The 19346-nt window shown below is 33.9% G+C and overlaps 2 protein-coding genes across 2 annotated transcripts; both read left to right on the top strand.

The window, feature by feature from the left end:
• Nucleotides 1–250: 250 nt before the first annotated feature.
• Nucleotides 251–4901, top strand: LOC132040781 (receptor-like kinase TMK4). Its single transcript, XM_059431452.1, has 2 exons — nucleotides 251–2764; nucleotides 4123–4901. The coding sequence occupies exons 1-2, from the start codon at nucleotides 487–489 to the stop codon at nucleotides 4632–4634; spliced, it is 2790 nt and encodes a 929-aa protein (XP_059287435.1). The 5' UTR covers nucleotides 251–486; the 3' UTR covers nucleotides 4635–4901.
• Nucleotides 4902–15351: 10450 nt separating this feature from the next.
• On the top strand, nucleotides 15352–17297 carry LOC132040692 (probable glucan endo-1,3-beta-glucosidase A6). Its single transcript, XM_059431346.1, has 2 exons — nucleotides 15352–16766; nucleotides 17153–17297. The coding sequence occupies exons 1-2, from the start codon at nucleotides 15482–15484 to the stop codon at nucleotides 17188–17190; spliced, it is 1323 nt and encodes a 440-aa protein (XP_059287329.1). The 5' UTR covers nucleotides 15352–15481; the 3' UTR covers nucleotides 17191–17297.
• The last annotated feature ends 2049 nt before the right edge of the window (nucleotides 17298–19346 follow it).

Raw genomic sequence — 19346 nt, 5'->3', positions numbered from 1 at the left:
CATCTTGTGGTTATAAATTTATTTAAACAAAAAAAAAAAGTAAGACACTTAAATTAGTATAGAGAACTATTCTTTTTATAAAAGTTTAAACCTAATATGCTTGATTTTTTTAAAAAAGTTAAAACATTTGAAAAAAGCGAAAAAAGAAAATAATTTAAGGGGAATTTGAGCAACAAGTTGATGACAAGAGATACAGTTCATTCAAAGCTGTCACCATTTAGCATAAATGCTCTTAACATATGAAAAAAAAATGAAAATCATTTCAACCAAAAAACACACGGACAAACATAGTTGCTTGCTAAAGAAACTCTTCTTGACCGAAAAAAACACACATAAACCAAACACATTTTTCAAGAACCAAAAATCTACATTATATGTAACTCAAAACTCTTCTTGTCCAAAAAACACATTTTTCAAGAACCAAAAATTCTCCATTATAATTTATATGTAACATACCAACCTAGATCTAGTAGTACTATAATTTCAATGGCTTCTTCTTCTTCTTCTTCTTCTTCCTTTCTCATTCTTTTTTTTCTTTCCTTTTTTACCCTCACATTTTGTGATGATGCTGAAGTTATGTCAAAGTTACTAGCTGCACTTTCTCCAACACCAAATGGTTGGGATTCAAAAACATCATTTTGTAAATGGAAAAATGTAGACTGTGACAAATCTAGTGGTACTGTAACATCAATAAATCTTGATTCACAATCACTTACTGGTTCTTTACCATCTGAAATAAACCAACTTTCAAATCTTAAAACACTTTCTGTTCAAAAAAACAGTCTTTCTGGTACTTTACCTTCTTTTGCAAATATGACCACTTTATCTGAGATTTACTTAGATAATAATGGTTTCACTTCTATTCCTCAAGATTTCCTTTTGGGTGTTACTAGTTTAACCACTTTTAGTATTAGTGAAAATGGGAAACTTAGTCCTTGGCAAATTCCTAGTTATTTGACTGATAGTGTTAATTTAGGCTATTTTTATGCAAGTAATGCTAGTATATTTGGTGTTATACCTGATTTCTTTGATGCTTTTGCTAGTCTTCAAGATTTGAGATTGAGTTATAATAACTTTACTGGTTCTTTGCCTAATTCTTTTGGTGGTTCTGAGATTAGGAATTTGTGGCTAAATAATCAAGATAAAGGGTTATCAGGTACTATTGATGTTATTGGAGATATGTCACAATTGTCACAAGTTTGGTTACATGCTAATTCTTTTACTGGTCCAATACCAAACTTGTCCAAATGTGAAAATATATTTGATTTGCAGTTAAGGGACAATCAGTTTACTGGTGTTATTCCTGATTCAGTAATGAGTTTACCTAAATTGTTGAATATTTCTTTGCAAAACAATAAGTTGCAAGGTCCAAAGCCAGAGTTTAGAAAAGAGGTTAACGTTGAATTTGGGACTACTAATAGTTTTTGTTTGGACAATCCTGGACCTTGTGATCCACAAGTTACAACACTTTTAGAAGTGGCTAGTGGTTTCGGATATCCACCATTTTTAGCTGATTCTTGGAAAGGAAATGATGCTTGCAATGGATGGTCACATATAAGCTGTGGTGGAAAAAAGAATGTGGATGTTGTAACATTTGGTAAGCTGAAACTTTCAGGTTTTATTTCACCTGCTTTTGCAAATTTGACATCTTTGAGGAATTTGTTATTGAATGATAATAATCTTACTGGATCTATACCGGAAAGATTGACAACTTTGGCTAGCCTTCAGGTTCTTGATGTTAGTAATAACAATTTATCTGGTCCTATACCCGCGTTTCGACCAGATGTGAAGTTTACTACTACTGGTAACTTATTTCTTGGAAAGAATATTAGTGGTGGTGGTGGGGGTAGTGGTGGATCCTCAGGGTCGAGGCCCAGTAGTGATGATGGTGGAAATTCGTCTGGTGGTAAAAAGGGGTCGACCCCTTCAGCTGGAATGATTGCTGGTGTGGTTATATCTGTTGTTATATTTGTCATAGTTGTGTTGTTTTTGTCGTATAAGTGTTACGTAAAGAGACGGCATAAGAGATTCGGGAGGGTTGAGACTCCTGAATTAAGCAATGAAATGGTTAATTTTAAGCCGCCTCCTGTAGTGAATGGTACGAATGGATATGCAGGAGTCCCGAGTGAGTTACAGAGCCAGAGCAGTGGTGATCATAGTGAGATGCCGATATTTGAAGGTGGAAATGTTGTTATTTCCATTCAGGTGCTTCGACAAGTGACAAACAACTTCAGTGAAAAAAATATATTGGGAAGAGGAGGATTTGGAGTTGTTTATAAAGGTGAATTACATGACGGGACTAAGATTGCTGTGAAGAGGATGGAATCTGGGGCGATGGGTACTAAAGGAATGAACGAGTTCCAAGCAGAAATCGCGGTGCTTACTAAAGTTAGGCATAGGCATTTAGTTGCTCTTCTTGGTTATTGTGTTAACGGGAACGAGAGACTTTTGGTGTACGAGTACATGCCACAGGGAACTTTAAGTCAGCATTTGTTTGAATGTAGAGAACTTGGGTACCCAATTTTGACCTGGAAGCAAAGGGTGACGATAGCGTTAGACGTTGCGAGGGGAGTCGAGTATCTTCACAGCTTGGCACAGACGAGTTTTATCCATAGGGATTTGAAGCCCTCTAACATACTTCTTGGGGATGATATGAGAGCCAAGGTTGCAGATTTTGGATTGGTTAGGAATGCTCCCGATGGGAAATATTCTGTTGAGACACGGTTGGCTGGAACTTTTGGCTATCTGGCGCCTGAATATGCTGGTAAGTACTTTCTTTGCTTGTCTTAATCCATTTTAATTTACATGAAAATTGTGATTAGCATGCGCCTAAAGGCAAATTCTATATTTGATAGAAAACTAAACGATTATCCTATCATTAGCTTTAATGTGCTTTATAATCTTCACTATACAGTCAAACCTCTCAATGACAGCGTCTTTTTTTTATTTTTTTATTTTTTTTATGACATGAGAACCAACAGCCGCTACCCTTCGGGTGCGCACAGGGTAAACCCAACTCCTGTGCAATAGCTCGCAAACCACACAGGAGAGGTAACTCGCACTAGGCAAGCCCGGTGCGATGAGCTTGACCCAGAAGGCAAATCCCCTGCTGCCGTAGGCAGGGGGTTTCGAACTTGAGACTTTCATTATGAAAGTCCCATGCTCAACTAACTGAGCCACCCTTGCGGGTGACAGCGTCATTTGTCTAGATATTTTTTGGCTGCTATAGAGAAATGTTGTTATATAGAACATAACATGAAAATCGGTTCAGAAGAAAACTTGGTCATTATAGTGAAATGTAGTAGAGGATGACTGCTATAGAAAGGTCTGACTATATGTGATAGTCATAGAGAGGTAGTAATTCTATTGAAGTCAATTACATGCTCAAATGCTAGTTTGTTAATTTGTTCCCGCACATGGATTGATACCACAAACAATGTTCATTAAAGTAACTGTTTGTTCGCTAAAAGGAGTAAAGTTCAAAGACAAACATAAGGTGGAAATCTAGAAATCCAATCATATGGTCCTCAAAATGAAACTTAAGCATTTAATTAATTTGCTGAGTACTGATGTTGGTATAGTATAATGTGCATGAGTGATACCATTGAATCTAAATCACTATAATGTCCTCAAAATGAAACTTAAGCATTTAATTAATTTGCTGAGTACTGATGTTGGTATAGTATAATGTGCATGAGTGATACCATTGAATCTAAATCACTATAAAAAAGCTGAAATTAGCTACGAATTTCGTCTCGCTAATTTGCTTATAGCTAACAAAATCTTGTGATAATCCGTGGCTAAACAGGATTAACGACAGATTCGGCTGTTGAGCTACAAATTTTGTTCGTCGCTAATTTCTGATTTTGTTAGTAGTGAACTGAAATCCGGCAAGTAAAACAGAATTCGTCTGCTAGACACGAGTTCTATATCTCTAAATTGGCATTGGTTGACAATAGTTTTCTGCTCCAAACATGTTTAATTTCTTTTCAAAATCTTGTTTTTATCTTCGTATCGACTCCTGGCCTGTTTATCGCTCATTTCAGCAAAGCTTGTCTGAGTATGTGTCATTACAAAAGAGAGAGTTCTGATATCATTTGGATCTGATCTCTTTGTTTACAGCTACTGGACGAGTCACGACCAAGGTAGATGTGTATGCCTTCGGAGTTGTTCTAATGGAGATCGTCACGGGTAGAAAAGCATTAGATGAGACCATGCCAGACGAGAGGTCCCATTTAGTGACGTGGCTTCGCAGGGTCCTTGTCAACAAAGACAACCTCCGAAAAGCCATCGACCCGACACTTGACCCCGACGAGGAAACATACGAGAGCATTTGTAAGGTCGCCGAGTTAGCAGGCCATTGCACAGCACGAGAACCGTTTCAACGACCCGATATGGGACACGCCGTCAATGTCCTTGCACCCCTCGTTGAGCTGTGGAAGCCTACGAGAAACGAAGACGAAGATAGCGGCATTGACCTACATATGAGCCTTCCTCAAATACTACAAAGATGGCAAGCTGATGAAGGAACTTCAAGAATGTTTGATGACTTGTCATACAGTCAAACACAGTCAAGCATACCCTCAAAGCCTTCTGGATTTGCAGATACTTTTAGTTCAACAGATTGCAGATGACAGAAAAGCAAAAATCAAGATAGGTCCACACGGTTTGCATGTTCATGTGGTTAATTTGTTTCTTCTTGAAACCGCGTTTTTACTTTTTTGGCTTCACGTTACTTTTTTGTGATAGACCTAAGTTCATATTAGTTTTATTTGATTGGATTCTTTAAGGAGCCAGGCTGGACAGTAGAGTATTTATGTGGTTTTGTTAGAAAGGAAATTGTATTAAATTCTTTTATCTTTTACATAGTTAATGTAAATAAATTTGAGTTCTTGTTTAAACGTGTACTGTATTTTTGCTACTAAGTTTAGTACGACAAGATTTCATCATTTTCTCCACTATTTGTCACTATATAACTGTGTGAACAGGCAGAGAAACGAGGCAGCATGGTTCTTAAAGACTGGTATGGAGTCTGGTCCTACACAATCTTAGGCTGATAGATTGGTTTTTAAGGTATAGTAATATTTTTATAACAATAGTGTTTGGGCTTAGTTTGTACGTACCGGATTATTCCATATTTGTTATCTTGCACTAATATAGGTAGAGCATAATTTTGCCCCTCTTTCTTAGGCTTATCTCAGTTATCCCAATAGGTGCTTGTTATCTTGCACCAACATAGGTATTCGATAATTCTGCCCCTTCTCCTAAGGCCTAGATAGATAATGTGAAAAATTGCCTAATTTTCTGTTGTTTTTATTGAAATTTGGATCTCGATTTTTCGAGATTTTTTCTTCACCCACTTTTTTGGTAACTAAACCAAACCCTTAAGTGCAACGAATATTAATTTTCTATACAACAGAAAGCCAAAATAGATGCAAACTACCTTGCTTTTATCCCTAGTCTTTTCAAGGAGGCTTATATTTTTTGCATATGAAATTCTCTTTTTTTATTTTTTTCGCAGGCTAAGAAAGAACTCTGGATACTATATTTGCTATAAAGACCTGATTTTTTTCTGAATGAAAAACATTTCTATGACTTGTATACATATTTTGCTTAAACATTTTTGCTGGATCTGCGCTGTCAAACATGCCATTCTTTATCTTTTTTTGAATTTTTGTTGGGCTGACAGAGTTTTTGTAGTTGAATTTCACATGGGGTGATCAAGAATTCAAGATTATTTTGTTTTGTATAAAAGGGTGTCTGTTGAATTGTAACAATACTTTTTTCTTTTTCTTCTTTTTCTTGGGGCGGTGTAGTGGTGCACATGTTATGGGGACTTTTTGTCATTATTTTGTTTGGGAATTAATGGCTTTTGTGTGTAAGCATAGTACAAAAAAATCTAATTTTTTCATGATATTGACAGGGGATTTAGGTCATATTCTTGATGTAATTGAAAGTAATGGTTTTCTAGATAGAGTAAGGATAATGGATACTGGCTAGCAACTAAATTTTCTTCTTATTGTTTAATTTTGTTTGGTCCCCTCTTTTGCCATCTTTTTATTAATTGATGTAATAAATTAATAATATGTCTCTATCAAGAATAGGAGAAGTTTCTCTTCCTCACCTTATTTTCCTCTCTAGTTCCCACATCTCCCTTTTTAGTTGGAAGAAAAAAAACTGAAGTTCTAAATTTGTTATTTAAAAGATAATTAAAGGTAAAATAATACTATCAACTTATATAAAAGATAATTACATGCATTATTGATGATTTCATAGTTTTTACTATATATAGTTCAATTTTATTATTTTTACTCAACTTAAAAAGTTAAGAGAAGAAAAAGTCTTCTTTTTTCATTGTTCAAGAAGGTTAAAAAAAAAATTATTTTTTTATTTCAGTCATCCAAATGATCTATAAAAGTTAGTGTTAATGAAAGAACGAAATTCAGGTATGTAGCAATACCTATTACGGACAAAAAAATAAAGATTGAAAAAAATAACTCTCGCGATCCATAATTAAAACAAAAAAAATTCTAAGGAGAGTTAAATAGCATGTATCCATAGAATACCTAGTGACATAGACAATAAGTAAATAGGAAAACATTCAAGAGCATAGGTCATTGAAGTTGTTGAAAATTTTGAAGATCATGGTGTAATTTCTGGTAGAGGCAAGCCTTGACAATCCTTCTACCTAAGTTTTAGTGGGTGGGGATTCTTTCTAGATAATTGTCTGATGGATGTAACAAATCTATGTATGAAATAGTGAGGAAGGTGTATGCTAATTGATGGTAGAAGCGTACATTAAGAGAAGATTAGTAACCTGGAGAATAAAGTAAACAACCGTCTATAACATTTTAAAATACTTTAAGAATATGAAATACTTTACATGGACAATGTATAAAAGTTAAACCCAAAATGCGATATTCCTCGGAAAAATATTTTATTCCATACTAAACACACCCTTCATTTTTCAGTTTTTTTTTTCCGATCTTGCCCCTACACCAACAAACCTCTTTGTATCCAACTCTCTGCAAATCCCTTGGCGATCTTAGCCTAAATAGTTGTTTCTATTCTTAAAATAATTCATCTCTGCCAAATTCAAGATTAAGTATACTATAAACATAATGGTGAAATGACTGAGACCCAATAGGACCGTGTAATTTAATACCTACACATGGTAAGCTTTTTAATATATTCATGTCAATCTGAGATCAAATAAAGTGAATCTTAGTTTGACATCTCTATCAAAGTCATTTTCATATTCTAACTACAATGGTGCTAAACTAAGATATGAAAGTAATTATAGTAGTAGCAAGTGGGACCCTAAAATGTCTTTGAAAAAAAAACAGTTTTCTTGCCAAACATACCTAACCTATTACCTGTCTTAACATTCTTGAACATGTGATGTTGCACCTTTTTTTTAAACTGCCACGGTATGGGTATATGTTTTTCTCTTTCATTTGATACGCTGTTCGGTAATTATTTTGGGGCTCAATTATTAAAATTTGTGGTGAGAAGTTTGGGGAAAAGTGTTTGTCAAAGACAATTTCATTTTCAGGGAAAACCCAAGAGTGTGACTTAATGACTAGTCAATAAGAGTATGTGATTTCTTTCCGTCAGTCCAAGTTTTGATATATAGAGTTATCTGGTATTTGTGTGTTGGAAGGTAGCAGGTAGGCATGGAATTAGTCGAGGCGCGCACAGGCTGACATGAACACTACAATTATCTAAATAAACGATTGCATTCTCAGAGCTCGAATCTGAAATTCTTAATTAAGGATGGATGTGTATTTGCCACTCACTTGCATCAAAATTATGCTTTAATCTCAAGGGATTAATCACTCTAAATAGAAATTATTGGAAGAGTTGAAATAGAATGATCTCGAATTAGTGCAAAATGATTATGGAGAATTTATATAACTAAAACTAATTAACTCGTTTGATTCCATATATGATGTATATAACCAACACAACTAGTTTGACCTTAAAATGTAGTTGATTGATTGATAATAATAATTTATATAATATGAAAAATTAATATTTAGTGCTGAGCAATAATATATTCACATTTCACAAGCATAGCTAGCAAGAGAAAAATCTTGATTAAATAGAGAAGCAATTAATTGAATTTGCAAAATCATTGGTATCGAAAAAGAAGGGACTATACGTTATTTGGTTTTATTCATTTGATCACATGTAATTCTCCATCCATTAATCATGACACATGGGGTAGTTGAATGGATATAATATGTACAAAGGTCAAAACAAGATGATTAATAATCAAAATTTGTTGGCAACTACTAATCATTATATTAATGCACAAGTAATTATATTAATACATATTATATCAATGCCAAGGCCATAATGTGGTTATGGCAAGAAAGTGCCATGATTTAAGGGCTAGGAAATAATAACAATGGAAGTTGTCACAATCATTACTCCATTATATTGTTATTCCCTATTATTAAAATTGCATGAAATATGTCACAGAGATAGATCTTGTAATTTTCATAATTTATATTTATTCCAATTTTTCTATGTAATTATACAACGTACACAAATTTCATTTCAACTACGTAATTTTGGTCAAACGTGAATTGGACGGCAAAAATGATAAGTACATAACATTGTTAACTACAATTATCATAATTGCTAGCGCATGTTACTTGTATAATTTTAGAACTGATCATGTCTCTTTCTTTATAAAATTATAAACCTATAGAGTTAAGCACCCTTCAGCCTCCCAACATTTTAAATAAAAGGAAAGACAGAAAGAAATTGTTTGGACATCCATTAGTTTTTTTGTTCCAGGATAATATACTTTAATTTAAATTTGTTCAATAGTAAGGGCAACATCTGCGTTAAGAAATTCATTTCAACTAAAATATGATCTTTTGGCTATTGTAAAGGTTATTGGTACTACATTATTATTTTATATGATTGGTATCCTTTTTTATACTTTCTTTTGGTATAACTATCTGACATTAATTAATTTAAATTTGTGTGCAATAGAACTCATTAAATAAGGAAGCGCTCCCTGCTCGAGGTATCTCCACTCTCGAGAAATCTCTGGCTAAGAATGCAATTATTCCAATCTTACTAGACCTCTCGAGGGTAGACTATTTTAAGGAGCGGCTACTTGTTTAAGGGAAACAACATTCAGCCATCTAGTTTATATGTACAGAGCGTATACTTTATACCAACATACACACACACACACAAAACATACTAAATATACACATACTATACATACCTATATACGATATATACAGCCGTAGTGTGTAGATAGTATATACTTCGGCCATATTGATAAACTAGTCGGCCGAAGGATAAATTTACGTAAGTTTCCACTTATTTAAAGGTGGTAGGCTTATATGTGCTCACAAATATGGGCCTTTTTCTTTTCTTCTCCAAAATTGACACAAGAAGGCTGAAGCGCAACTACAAGACTTATTAGACCTCTTTTGAAGTATCAAGTCGGGCCTCCATCTGAAATGTAACTGGGCCAAAAGGCTTGTGTAGGAGAGATTTTACATAATTCGAAGCTTGTCTTAAACTTTAAACTCATGCATGCATAAAGCAAAATGCAGTGATTGACCATTCAAATTGTCGTCGATGTCTTAAGCACGCAAACTTCACTTTATGTGATATCATAATAACAATTCAAACGAAAAGTATTGTATTTAGGAATCCTTATTTATATTATATATATAGATATATAAACGAGAAAGTGGAAGGAACGCCTCAATATCATGCTGTACAAAAAGCTACCTGAATTGTACGTAAAACTTAGGCCTTTTCTATATGAACATGTGTAACCAATTGAACTTAACAGTACCGCTCCAAATGTCCTCAACTCTATACTGATCTTACGCATGTTGATGTAGCAATCTCCGAAGGGGTAGTTTCGTAGCAATGAATACTTGAACTATATAAATTGTACACTTTAACCAACTACTTTTCTATCTCACGTGAACATATGTCATAGTACTGAATATTTGTTCTAACCATGTATACAAGTATGCACTTCAATTTTAATTCTTCGATATATTTATTTCCTCAATGCACTTTTACTTGTTCACTTTTGACTTTTCGCATTCTTTAAAATTAATAAATGAACGTATAAGTTATATTACTTGGCAGCATTACTAAAAATATATGTCCAAACTACTTGTTCATTTACAAAATCAAGATAAAATTAATTAAATCTTTCCATCTTACCCTCTCATCCCATATTATGCAGCTCTTGAATATTTATTCTCTTCTTATGTATACACGTATGCACTTCAATTTTAATTCTCCGATGCATTTATTTTCTTCGTGCACTTTTACTTATTCACTTTTGACTTTTCAAGTTCTTTAAGAATTAATAAATGAAGTACTCCTTCCATCCCATATTATTTGGCCACCTTACTAAACTACTTTTTTATCCCACATAGACATATGACATAATACTAAATATTTATTCTCTTCTCATGTATATACGTATGCACTTCAATTTTAATTCTCCGACACATATTTGTTTCCTTCGTGCAATTTTAGTTGTTCACTTTTGACTTTTCACGTTCTTTAAGAATTAATAAATGAAGTACTCCCTCCATTCCATATTACTTGACCACATTGCTGAAAATATATGTCCAAATTACTTGTTCATTTACAAAATTAAAATAAAATTAATTAAATCTTTCCCATCTTACCCTCTCCGTCCCATATTACTTGGCCACATTACTAAAAATATATGTCCAAATCACTTGTTCATTTACAAAACTAAGATAAAATTAATTAAATCTTTCACATCTTACCCTTAGTAATAAATGTTCTTGAAAATAGTCAATTTTAATTAGAATGTATTTATTAGAGAGAGATAGGGGTAAGATAGTAAAATACATCTTTTATTTATGATTTCTTAAGGGGCGTGCAAAAGGGAAAGTGGCAGGTAATATGGGACGGAGGGAGTATATATTTGTTACACCTTGGCCATTTCGTGACGTGGAGTCGCGAATGGACTGACGTCGGTCAAGGTGGACACGAGACCTTCACGACTATAAGAGGGCAATTGGCAGCCTTAGTGTATAGACGATAAGATTTTGGGGTCGCAGGATTTGGTGGAAACTAGATTCGTCAAAAGGAAGTAGAGTACATGTTATGTTGGGAAAGAATTCATGGTCATTGAACTAACGAATGTTTAGCGAGGATTTAAGGACGAGTTATAATGTCCGTTAGATCGTTAAGGAGGTGTTGCACAAGTACCAAGAAGGTTCCATAAGGATTCGAGATCGAACGAAGCGACGAGAACGAAATCGGAAAAAGCGGATTATGCGGTCCAATGTACGGACCGTATATTTTATTATGACCCGTATGTTTGGCCGTAGAACTCTTCCAGTGAAGGGGGGAAATTTCTGGAAATTCTGGAAGGAACATACGGTCCAATATACGGACCGTATATTCCGGGTCGGGTCTGAACTCTAATTTTATAAAGGCACGGTTTTCCCTTTTTTTTTTCCTGATTTCCCACGTTTCAAACACTCTCCAAACCTACGAATTCTTTCCATATCACACTAATACACATCCAAGTAGGGAAATTAAAGGATTAAACACCAAAAGTTAGTAGAATCAAGGGTGTAAATGCTTAGAAAGGTTGATAGAAGTTGGAAACCTCCTTGGTAGTCAAGTGGAGTTCTTCTCGAAAAGTGGAGTATTTTATCCAAAGATCATCTTGACGTAATCAAGGTGAGTATTACAATTATTTTATGATAGTAAGGGTGTTGAGTAGTTGAAGAACTCGAATTACAAATAAGTATGAAGTTGTATTCTAGAATGGTTATGGAGGATTCGGAAATGAGTTTAGAGATGAAATAATGTTTAACTTGAGGGGAAATTGCGTATTATGATATTATGGATGTTGTTGTGCTGTTTGGGAGGCGTTTGGTTATATGAGGAAAAGTTATCGAAACAAACGAAATCTTCAATTTTCGTTAGCTTTAGTCGCTTTAGTTTAAACGTAAGTATGCCCTCAACAATCTAACCTTCGTACGAACCCTCTTATATGTAGAATCGTAAGTCGGAAGGAGAGCTCTTAATCGACGTCGTTAAGGAGGTACAAAGGTATGTGAGGCTATCCCCTTTCTCTTTCAAAGGCATGACCCCTATATGTTGATTTTATATATGTTATTCTCCATATTTTACTCCCAGAAATGCCAAAAGCCTATAGTTCCTAGAGAATCTGACGATGACTCCAATTTGAAAGATTATCAAGATTAGCATTCTAAATGATTTCCTGACGTGACTGAGTGGGCTATAAAGCATATAGCCACTGCTCGTGTCTAAGTGAGCTATATTACATATGGCCCCAGGCTATAAAGCATATGGCTTCGGCTTATGTCTAAGCTATATTACATATGGCCGTAGATTTACGTCATGGATCCCGGACACGATCCAATGATGATGATGTCATAATGTAAGGTTTACGACCTTATGTCACTAATCTTTATTTGGGCTCTCACGCATGCTACGTATATTACATATATGCTATAGACGCACGGCCTCTGGAATCAGTGGCCTATCATGCCGGACGCGGAGCTATGGATAATGGATCGGGCCGTATTCCACGGCAATATATGGATCGGGCAAATACATGATATGATATGTTACGCGTATGCAATGGTTCCGCCTTAAGAGCAAGCAATCACCCACTTTTTTCATCTTTGTTTGTCTTCTGTTCTTACTTTATGATATATGCCTTACGGACTCGGTACATTGTTCGTACATCCTTTCCTTTTGGATGTTGTGCTCATGCCCGCGGTAGACGGGGAGACGACCCGGCCTCACAGGAGTCGGACATTGTTAGCACTTCACAGAAGGTGCCGTTTTTGATATATTCTTTTGTATACATATTTGGATATGATGAGGTCTGTCCCATGACCTCGGTTTCGGTTAGAGGCTGTAGATACTTGTATGTGGTATATATCATGTGCCCTCGATGTATATTCCGTACATTGTTCTTTTCTTGTCATGAATGTTTGTATATGTGGGTATGTGTACGTGTTTATGAAGCTTATATGATTACAGGTTAAGACGATAGTGGTATGACGTATGGTGCTCGGTATCTAGCTCGGGGTACCCGTCGCGGCCCTACAGTCGTGATAATATTTTACCATAATATTCATATTTATTGTGTAAGTCTCAATATCCTTGGAAAATGATTTGAAAATGAGTAATTAATGTGAAGGGTAAAATTAATAATAAGAAGAAAAAATTCTTTCTCTTGATATGTTAATGTGGACAAGTAAAAGTGAACGGAGGGAATGACTTTTATCCCCGTTTTCCTTCTTTGTCAATACTTTAATTTTTTTTTTTCCTTCTTTGTCAATATTTTACTTATTTTACTCACCTTTGCATCTCTGATTATTGTTTCTTTACATTTATAAAATGTATTACTTTATATTTTCATTTCGGAATTAAAATTTGGTGATTTACGATATAACATATATCTTTCTAATTTTGATTTCTTTGGAACAATTCTTTTTATCTATAATTGTTAATATGAAAAATTATAATGTAACTAATTTACCTCTTATTAACATATTTTTTAATTAATTTAATAAAAATATTTTATTAGTTTTGCTTTTAAAAAATCCAATATATACAACAATGGTTCTTATGTTTTGATTTGAACAATTAGTTAATTGAGATGGATATCAACCTGTCGATATACATATAAGATATTAAAGAATTTAAAAAAAAAAAATCTAGAATCAAAATATTAATTTTTCCTCATATTCTTACTAATTTTATTTTTCACATCGATGAACAACTTTCATTGTCATGACAATGAGAAAAAAGTCCGATTCTTTCCATCTCAAAGACTTAATTATATTCCATCATATGTTTTTAATTTTTAAACTCCATTTTTTGATTAAAACTAAAGTGATGGTACATAAAATACATTTTGTATATGTTGCTATTTATAATAACAATTAGAATGTTTTTAATGTTATTTACAAAATACAAATCTTAAAGAGTGGCTAATTAAAGTGAATAAACATGTTGCATATTTTGTTAGTATATATATATAATCGTTCCTTCATCAAGAACGGTTTTAATTTTAAAAATGAGAAAGGTGTTTTAATTGATCCCAAAAATACGGACCCCTTCCGAACGTTCTTATCAGAACGTCTAAACCAACATCGTAGACTTTGAAATATTAGGAAGAAAGCAAAAAAAAATACATGACTTAACATGGAGTAATTTTTTTATGAATTATAAGATCTAATGAAATTATTTAGAAGTAAAGTAAAGGAGGACCAACTACAATAACAATATCTCTTTTGGGGCAAGGAAGAACAAGGCAACATCAACATTAATATCCTTAAAGGACATGTATCACAGCTTATAACACATGGAGGATAAAGAGAAATAAATAAACACACTGGTACCTACACTCCTTTTGCATCCCATAGTCTTTTGCCTTCACTTTATTTATTATTGCCATTTTTTTCATTCAGATTCTAAGTTTCTTGATAAAACTCTCACGACCTTTGTCTCACTTGGTTACTTACAAATTCTATTTATGGTAGTTGAACTATTCCTCTAAGTTCTCCCAATATAAAAGCCCCTCCATTTTCACCTTTAAAGATACATCCAAATTTAGGATTTCACTTCACAAAAAGCATTCTAATATGTTGAAGTTTTGGTATTTGGTTAAGATGTACAAAGAGAAAGTCATGGTGGAAGTCGTTTTTGCTATTGCTTTCCTTTCTTTTCTTGCTTTCTCAGGTAAGTATTCCCTCAAACTATATCCTAAATGAACAATTTACCTTTTAGTTTCCCAAAATTAATATTCTTGAATGACATTAAGGGTGTGATTTGTATGATTGAAAAATATATTTCTAGAAAACTTTCTCTGAAAAAAAAACCTTTTCTGTTGTTTGCTTGCCATAAAATATTTTCAAGAAAAAACATTTTAAACAACACAGGAGAAAATTGACTTACCTTACTTTTGGGCGGAATTCATTTTCTGTCACAATTGTCTCAACTCTTAACCTTGTATTATTGCTTTAACCAACACTACACATTAGTATCAACCTTTAATATTCAAACATTTCATCAAAGCACTATCCGATTTGCCGATATCATCATCAATCTTTGATAAATAATATCTCAAAAATTGCCTTAATTTTTTTCTTTAACAATTATCTCAACTCAGATATTGGATTCTCTAAAACATATTTTCCGATAAACTTTCAGAAGGAAATCCCATAACTCGAACAACATTTCCACATGAACGTCGGTCAGAAATTCACATTTTTTACTACTGCACTCTCCAACGTGAAAACACCAAATTCTCCCAAAAAAATATGATTAGTAAATTAAATGACTTTCATCGTACCAAACACTGAATCTTAACTGATTAAAATATTCTTTTATCTTATTTTTCCTTTTTTTTCATTTTGTGTTTTGGGGTGTAGATGCATCAACAGCAAGCATGATTGGAATAAATTATGGAAGGCTAGGAAATAATTTACCATCTCCATATCAATCAATAGAGCTTATAAAAACCATGAAAGCTGGTAGAGTCAAGCTTTATGATGCAAATCCAGAGATACTTAGATTATTATCAGGTACAAATCTTCATGTCTCAATCATGGTTCCAAATGATCAAATCTCAGCTGTTGCTGCAAGTCAGTCAGCTGCAAATCGATGGGTACGCGACAATGTTCTTTCGTACTATCCAAACACGATGATTCGATACATTTTAGTAGGAAATGAAGTTCTAAGCAACAATGATGATCAAAGTTTATGGTATGATCTTGTACCAGCCATGAGAAATATCAAGAATTCGGTCGATGAACATAACATTCACAACATAAAAATTGGTACCCCTTTAGCCATGGACATATTGCAAACCTCATTTCCACCTTCAAGTGGTGAATTTAGGTTAGACATTCCAAGAAACAATCTATTGTTACCATTGTTGAGGTTCTTGAATTGGACAAAATCGTACTTTTTTATTGACGTGTACCCTTATTTCTCATGGTCCCAAAATCCATCTTCCATAAGTCTTGATTTTGCACTATTTAAAGGAACTCACACCTATACTGACCCTGATAGTGGCTATGTTTACACAAACCTCTTGGATCAAATGCTTGATTCTGTCGTTTTCGCCATGCAAAAATTAGGATTTTACAATATCCGACTAGCAATAGCAGAAACCGGATGGCCTAATGGAGGTGACTACGATGAAATTGGTGCCAATGTCTACAATGCAGCTACATACAATCGAAATCTTATACGTAGAATCACATCACAACCGTCTATTGGGACACCAGCTCGTCCAGGGACAGCGATACCGACATTTATTTTTTCTCTCTACGATGAAAATCAGAAGGGTGGTCCGGGGACAGAGAGGCACTGGGGTTTGTTACATCCTAATGGTAGGCCAATTTACGATATCGACTTGACAGGAGAGATTCCAGAAGCTGAATTTTCTAAGTTACCTGGCCCCAAAAACAATGGACCATTTCATGGGAAACTGTGGTGTGTGGTGACAAAAGATTTTGTGAATGAATTTGATTTAGGGCAAGCTTTGGAATTTGCATGTAGGAGAAATGGGACTTGTGATGAAATTGCTCCTGGAAGATCATGTTATCAACCTGTTTCAATTGTGTCACATGCAAACTATGCATTTAGTTCATATTGGGCCAAGTTTAGAAAAGATGGTGAAACATGTCATTTCAATGGGCTTGCTGTTCAGACCACTATTGACCCAAGTAAGTACCCTACACTTTTCATGTATAAATAATAGGATTTTTTGTAGAAACATTAAATTGAAACTCAAGAACGTAAAGGCTTTCTTAAAGAATGGTTTAACTTATATATACACTAACAATCTAGAATGGTTTAACTTATATTATACACTAACAATATAAAAAAAAACTGCACAATCAGTATATTTAATTTGTTATAACATATAACCTACCTTATTTTCTAGGTTATCAGTTATTCAAGAAAAGCATAAAAAAAAGAACAAAATTAGAAGTACATTTGATTAGCTAAATTTTATATATCATATATTTAGGTTGATTTTTTATTTTTTATTATGGTCATCACATTACAAACTAATAAACTTTTTTGTTGGTTTGGCAATTTTGGGCAGGTCATGGATCATGCAAATTCCCTTATGTTTCTCTCTAAAAACAGCATGGAAGATACATTTGGAGCCTACTATATTAAATCTCATTTTGATAAGTAGAATCTTTCTTAGGAGTATTGAGAACTTGCAATAAACTTTATTATTTTCTGACGACTATTGATTCATTGATGTGAATTGAGGGAAAAGAATTTGTTTCTCCGAGCTAATTTGGGGCTCGTATCTCATATGTATTGTCTTTGTTTCCCAGGTTATTACTTGAATGGAGGAACATATCATGATTTAAAATTGATAATTGAGATTTAATTAACTAAAACAAGATTCTAATCATGACAAGGAAGAGATATTTACATATATATTTTCTGCCAACTATTTTGAAATTATTATCACAATTCTAGTTACACGGGCGTTATCACATTAATAAATATATTAAACCTTTTCTCTCTTTTTCCTTTTTCATTACACATTATCTCATTCATATATATAATTGCTCCAAAATGTGAATCTAGATCGTGACACCGTAATCTTGTAATCGTTACGCAATCACACGCAGATGAAGGAGTCATAAAATTAAAGTTTTCGACTTATTAGTTAGACCATTCGACATTTATTTTCATTTTGTACTTCCTCTGTTAAATAGATCAAACTTGATCAAATACACCATGTTTATAAATTTCCCTTGTATAGTAAATTTCGAGTATAATTTGTTTCAAACTATTTTCAAGATTGAAAAGAGATTTAAATAAAGCATGTGAGATTTTAACAAGTTTGTCAAAACCTAGATGGAATCGAAGTATTTTTTGCATTATAAATTAAATTAGATAAGTTGCCCGCGCTTTCCGCGGTCATAAATGATCTCATTAAGATAACGAACTATCCTTCCCTAATATCCAAATAATAAAAATAACGAAAAGGTAGATTCTTACTAAAACTTAAGGCAATTAAAACTTTTTCAACATAAAGTAGTAGAAGATTTAGTATTGCAACACATATACATCAAGAAACTGAATAACCTAGAATTTTTCCTGTTGCATCAAGATTAAGTCTTTTGATCCTTCTCAAGCCTTCTCCCATCATGTTATCTTCTACATATTTTTCGGGGGTAACATTTGTTTCTTGATATAGTTGGTTCTCAATTTTGAACGATCATAATCAAGCATTACTTTCTCTATTTTGTGTACACAAAAAGTATAAAATACTCAATTTGAGGCGTACACTTTTACTTGTTTTCAAGCCCTTAGCAGCAACTTTCCTTACTGTTTATGACATTATATCATTGACCATAAACAACACTCATATATGTACTATATGGCAAGGCTGTTGTCCTTAAACACATTTTGCAATCCCAAACCCTCTATCTTATGGCTGCCTTAGTCCCCCCAGTTACTGTTACCAAGCAAATAGAGATGTATTTCTCTAACTTCTTCTGGGCAAAAAGGAGGAGAAAAACAAGTACCACTACCACTGGAGCTCTTGGGATAATGTGTGTTTTCCTTACGAGGAGGGTGGACTTGGATTCAAGAAACTCAGTGACATCTGCAAACTTTCACTACCAAAAGATGGTGGAGATTTAGGACTGAAAATAATCTTTGGTCAAGATTTCTCAAAGCCAAATACTGTCCAAGATCCAATCCTATCTCAAAAGTGAAAAACTCTAAAGACTCTAATGCTTGGAGATCCTTGTTGAGTATTAGAGGGGAAGCTGAAAAGAATTTGTTCTGGAAAATAGGAGAGGGCAATGCTCTTTTCTAGTGGGATTCTTGGACCTCTTTTGGTCCTTTGGTCCATACTGTTAATCATCTGGTGAAGCCTGGTAATACTAGGGTAAATGGATTTATCCTAGATAGGGCCTAGGATCACACTAGACTCTCTACAATCCTTCCTCATCAGGTGGTCAATGAGATCCACCATAAAAGTTTCAACATCAACAACAAAGACAAGGCTTTTTGGACCACAACCATCGATGGGAATTTCTCTACTGCTTCAGCTTATAGAATGCTGAGACAAAAAAAAACTCTCATGCCCCAGTCCAAAGAAATTTGGAGCAAAGGTTTGCCTTTTCAAATTTCCTTTTTTATGTGGAGACTTACTAAAAAGAAACTTCCTTTTGATGATACTCTTACCAGGTTTGGAATTCAACCAGATACCAGATGCATTTGTTGCAGAATTGATAAACAAGAGACTCTTAATCATGTATTTG

The sequence above is a fragment of the Lycium ferocissimum genome, chromosome 12 (genome assembly GCF_029784015.1).
Source record: "Lycium ferocissimum isolate CSIRO_LF1 chromosome 12, AGI_CSIRO_Lferr_CH_V1, whole genome shotgun sequence".
NCBI lineage: Eukaryota > Viridiplantae > Streptophyta > Magnoliopsida > Solanales > Solanaceae > Lycium > Lycium ferocissimum.
This window is presented reverse-complemented; position numbering and strand designations above follow the sequence as displayed.

Bases quoted from the DNA above. Each gene is read 5' to 3' on its own strand.
- LOC132040781 (XM_059431452.1), top strand. From the start codon at position 487: ATGGCTTCTTCTTCTTCTTCTTCTTCTTCCTTTCTCATTCTTTTTTTT. The intron at 2,765-4,122 runs GTAAGTACTTTC...CTTTGTTTACAG, and splicing joins TCTGGCGCCTGAATATGCTG to CTACTGGACGAGTCACGACC.
- LOC132040692 (XM_059431346.1), top strand. From the start codon at position 15,482: ATGATTGGAATAAATTATGGAAGGCTAGGAAATAATTTACCATCTCCA. The intron at 16,767-17,152 runs GTAAGTACCCTA...AATTTTGGGCAG, and splicing joins TCAGACCACTATTGACCCAA to GTCATGGATCATGCAAATTC.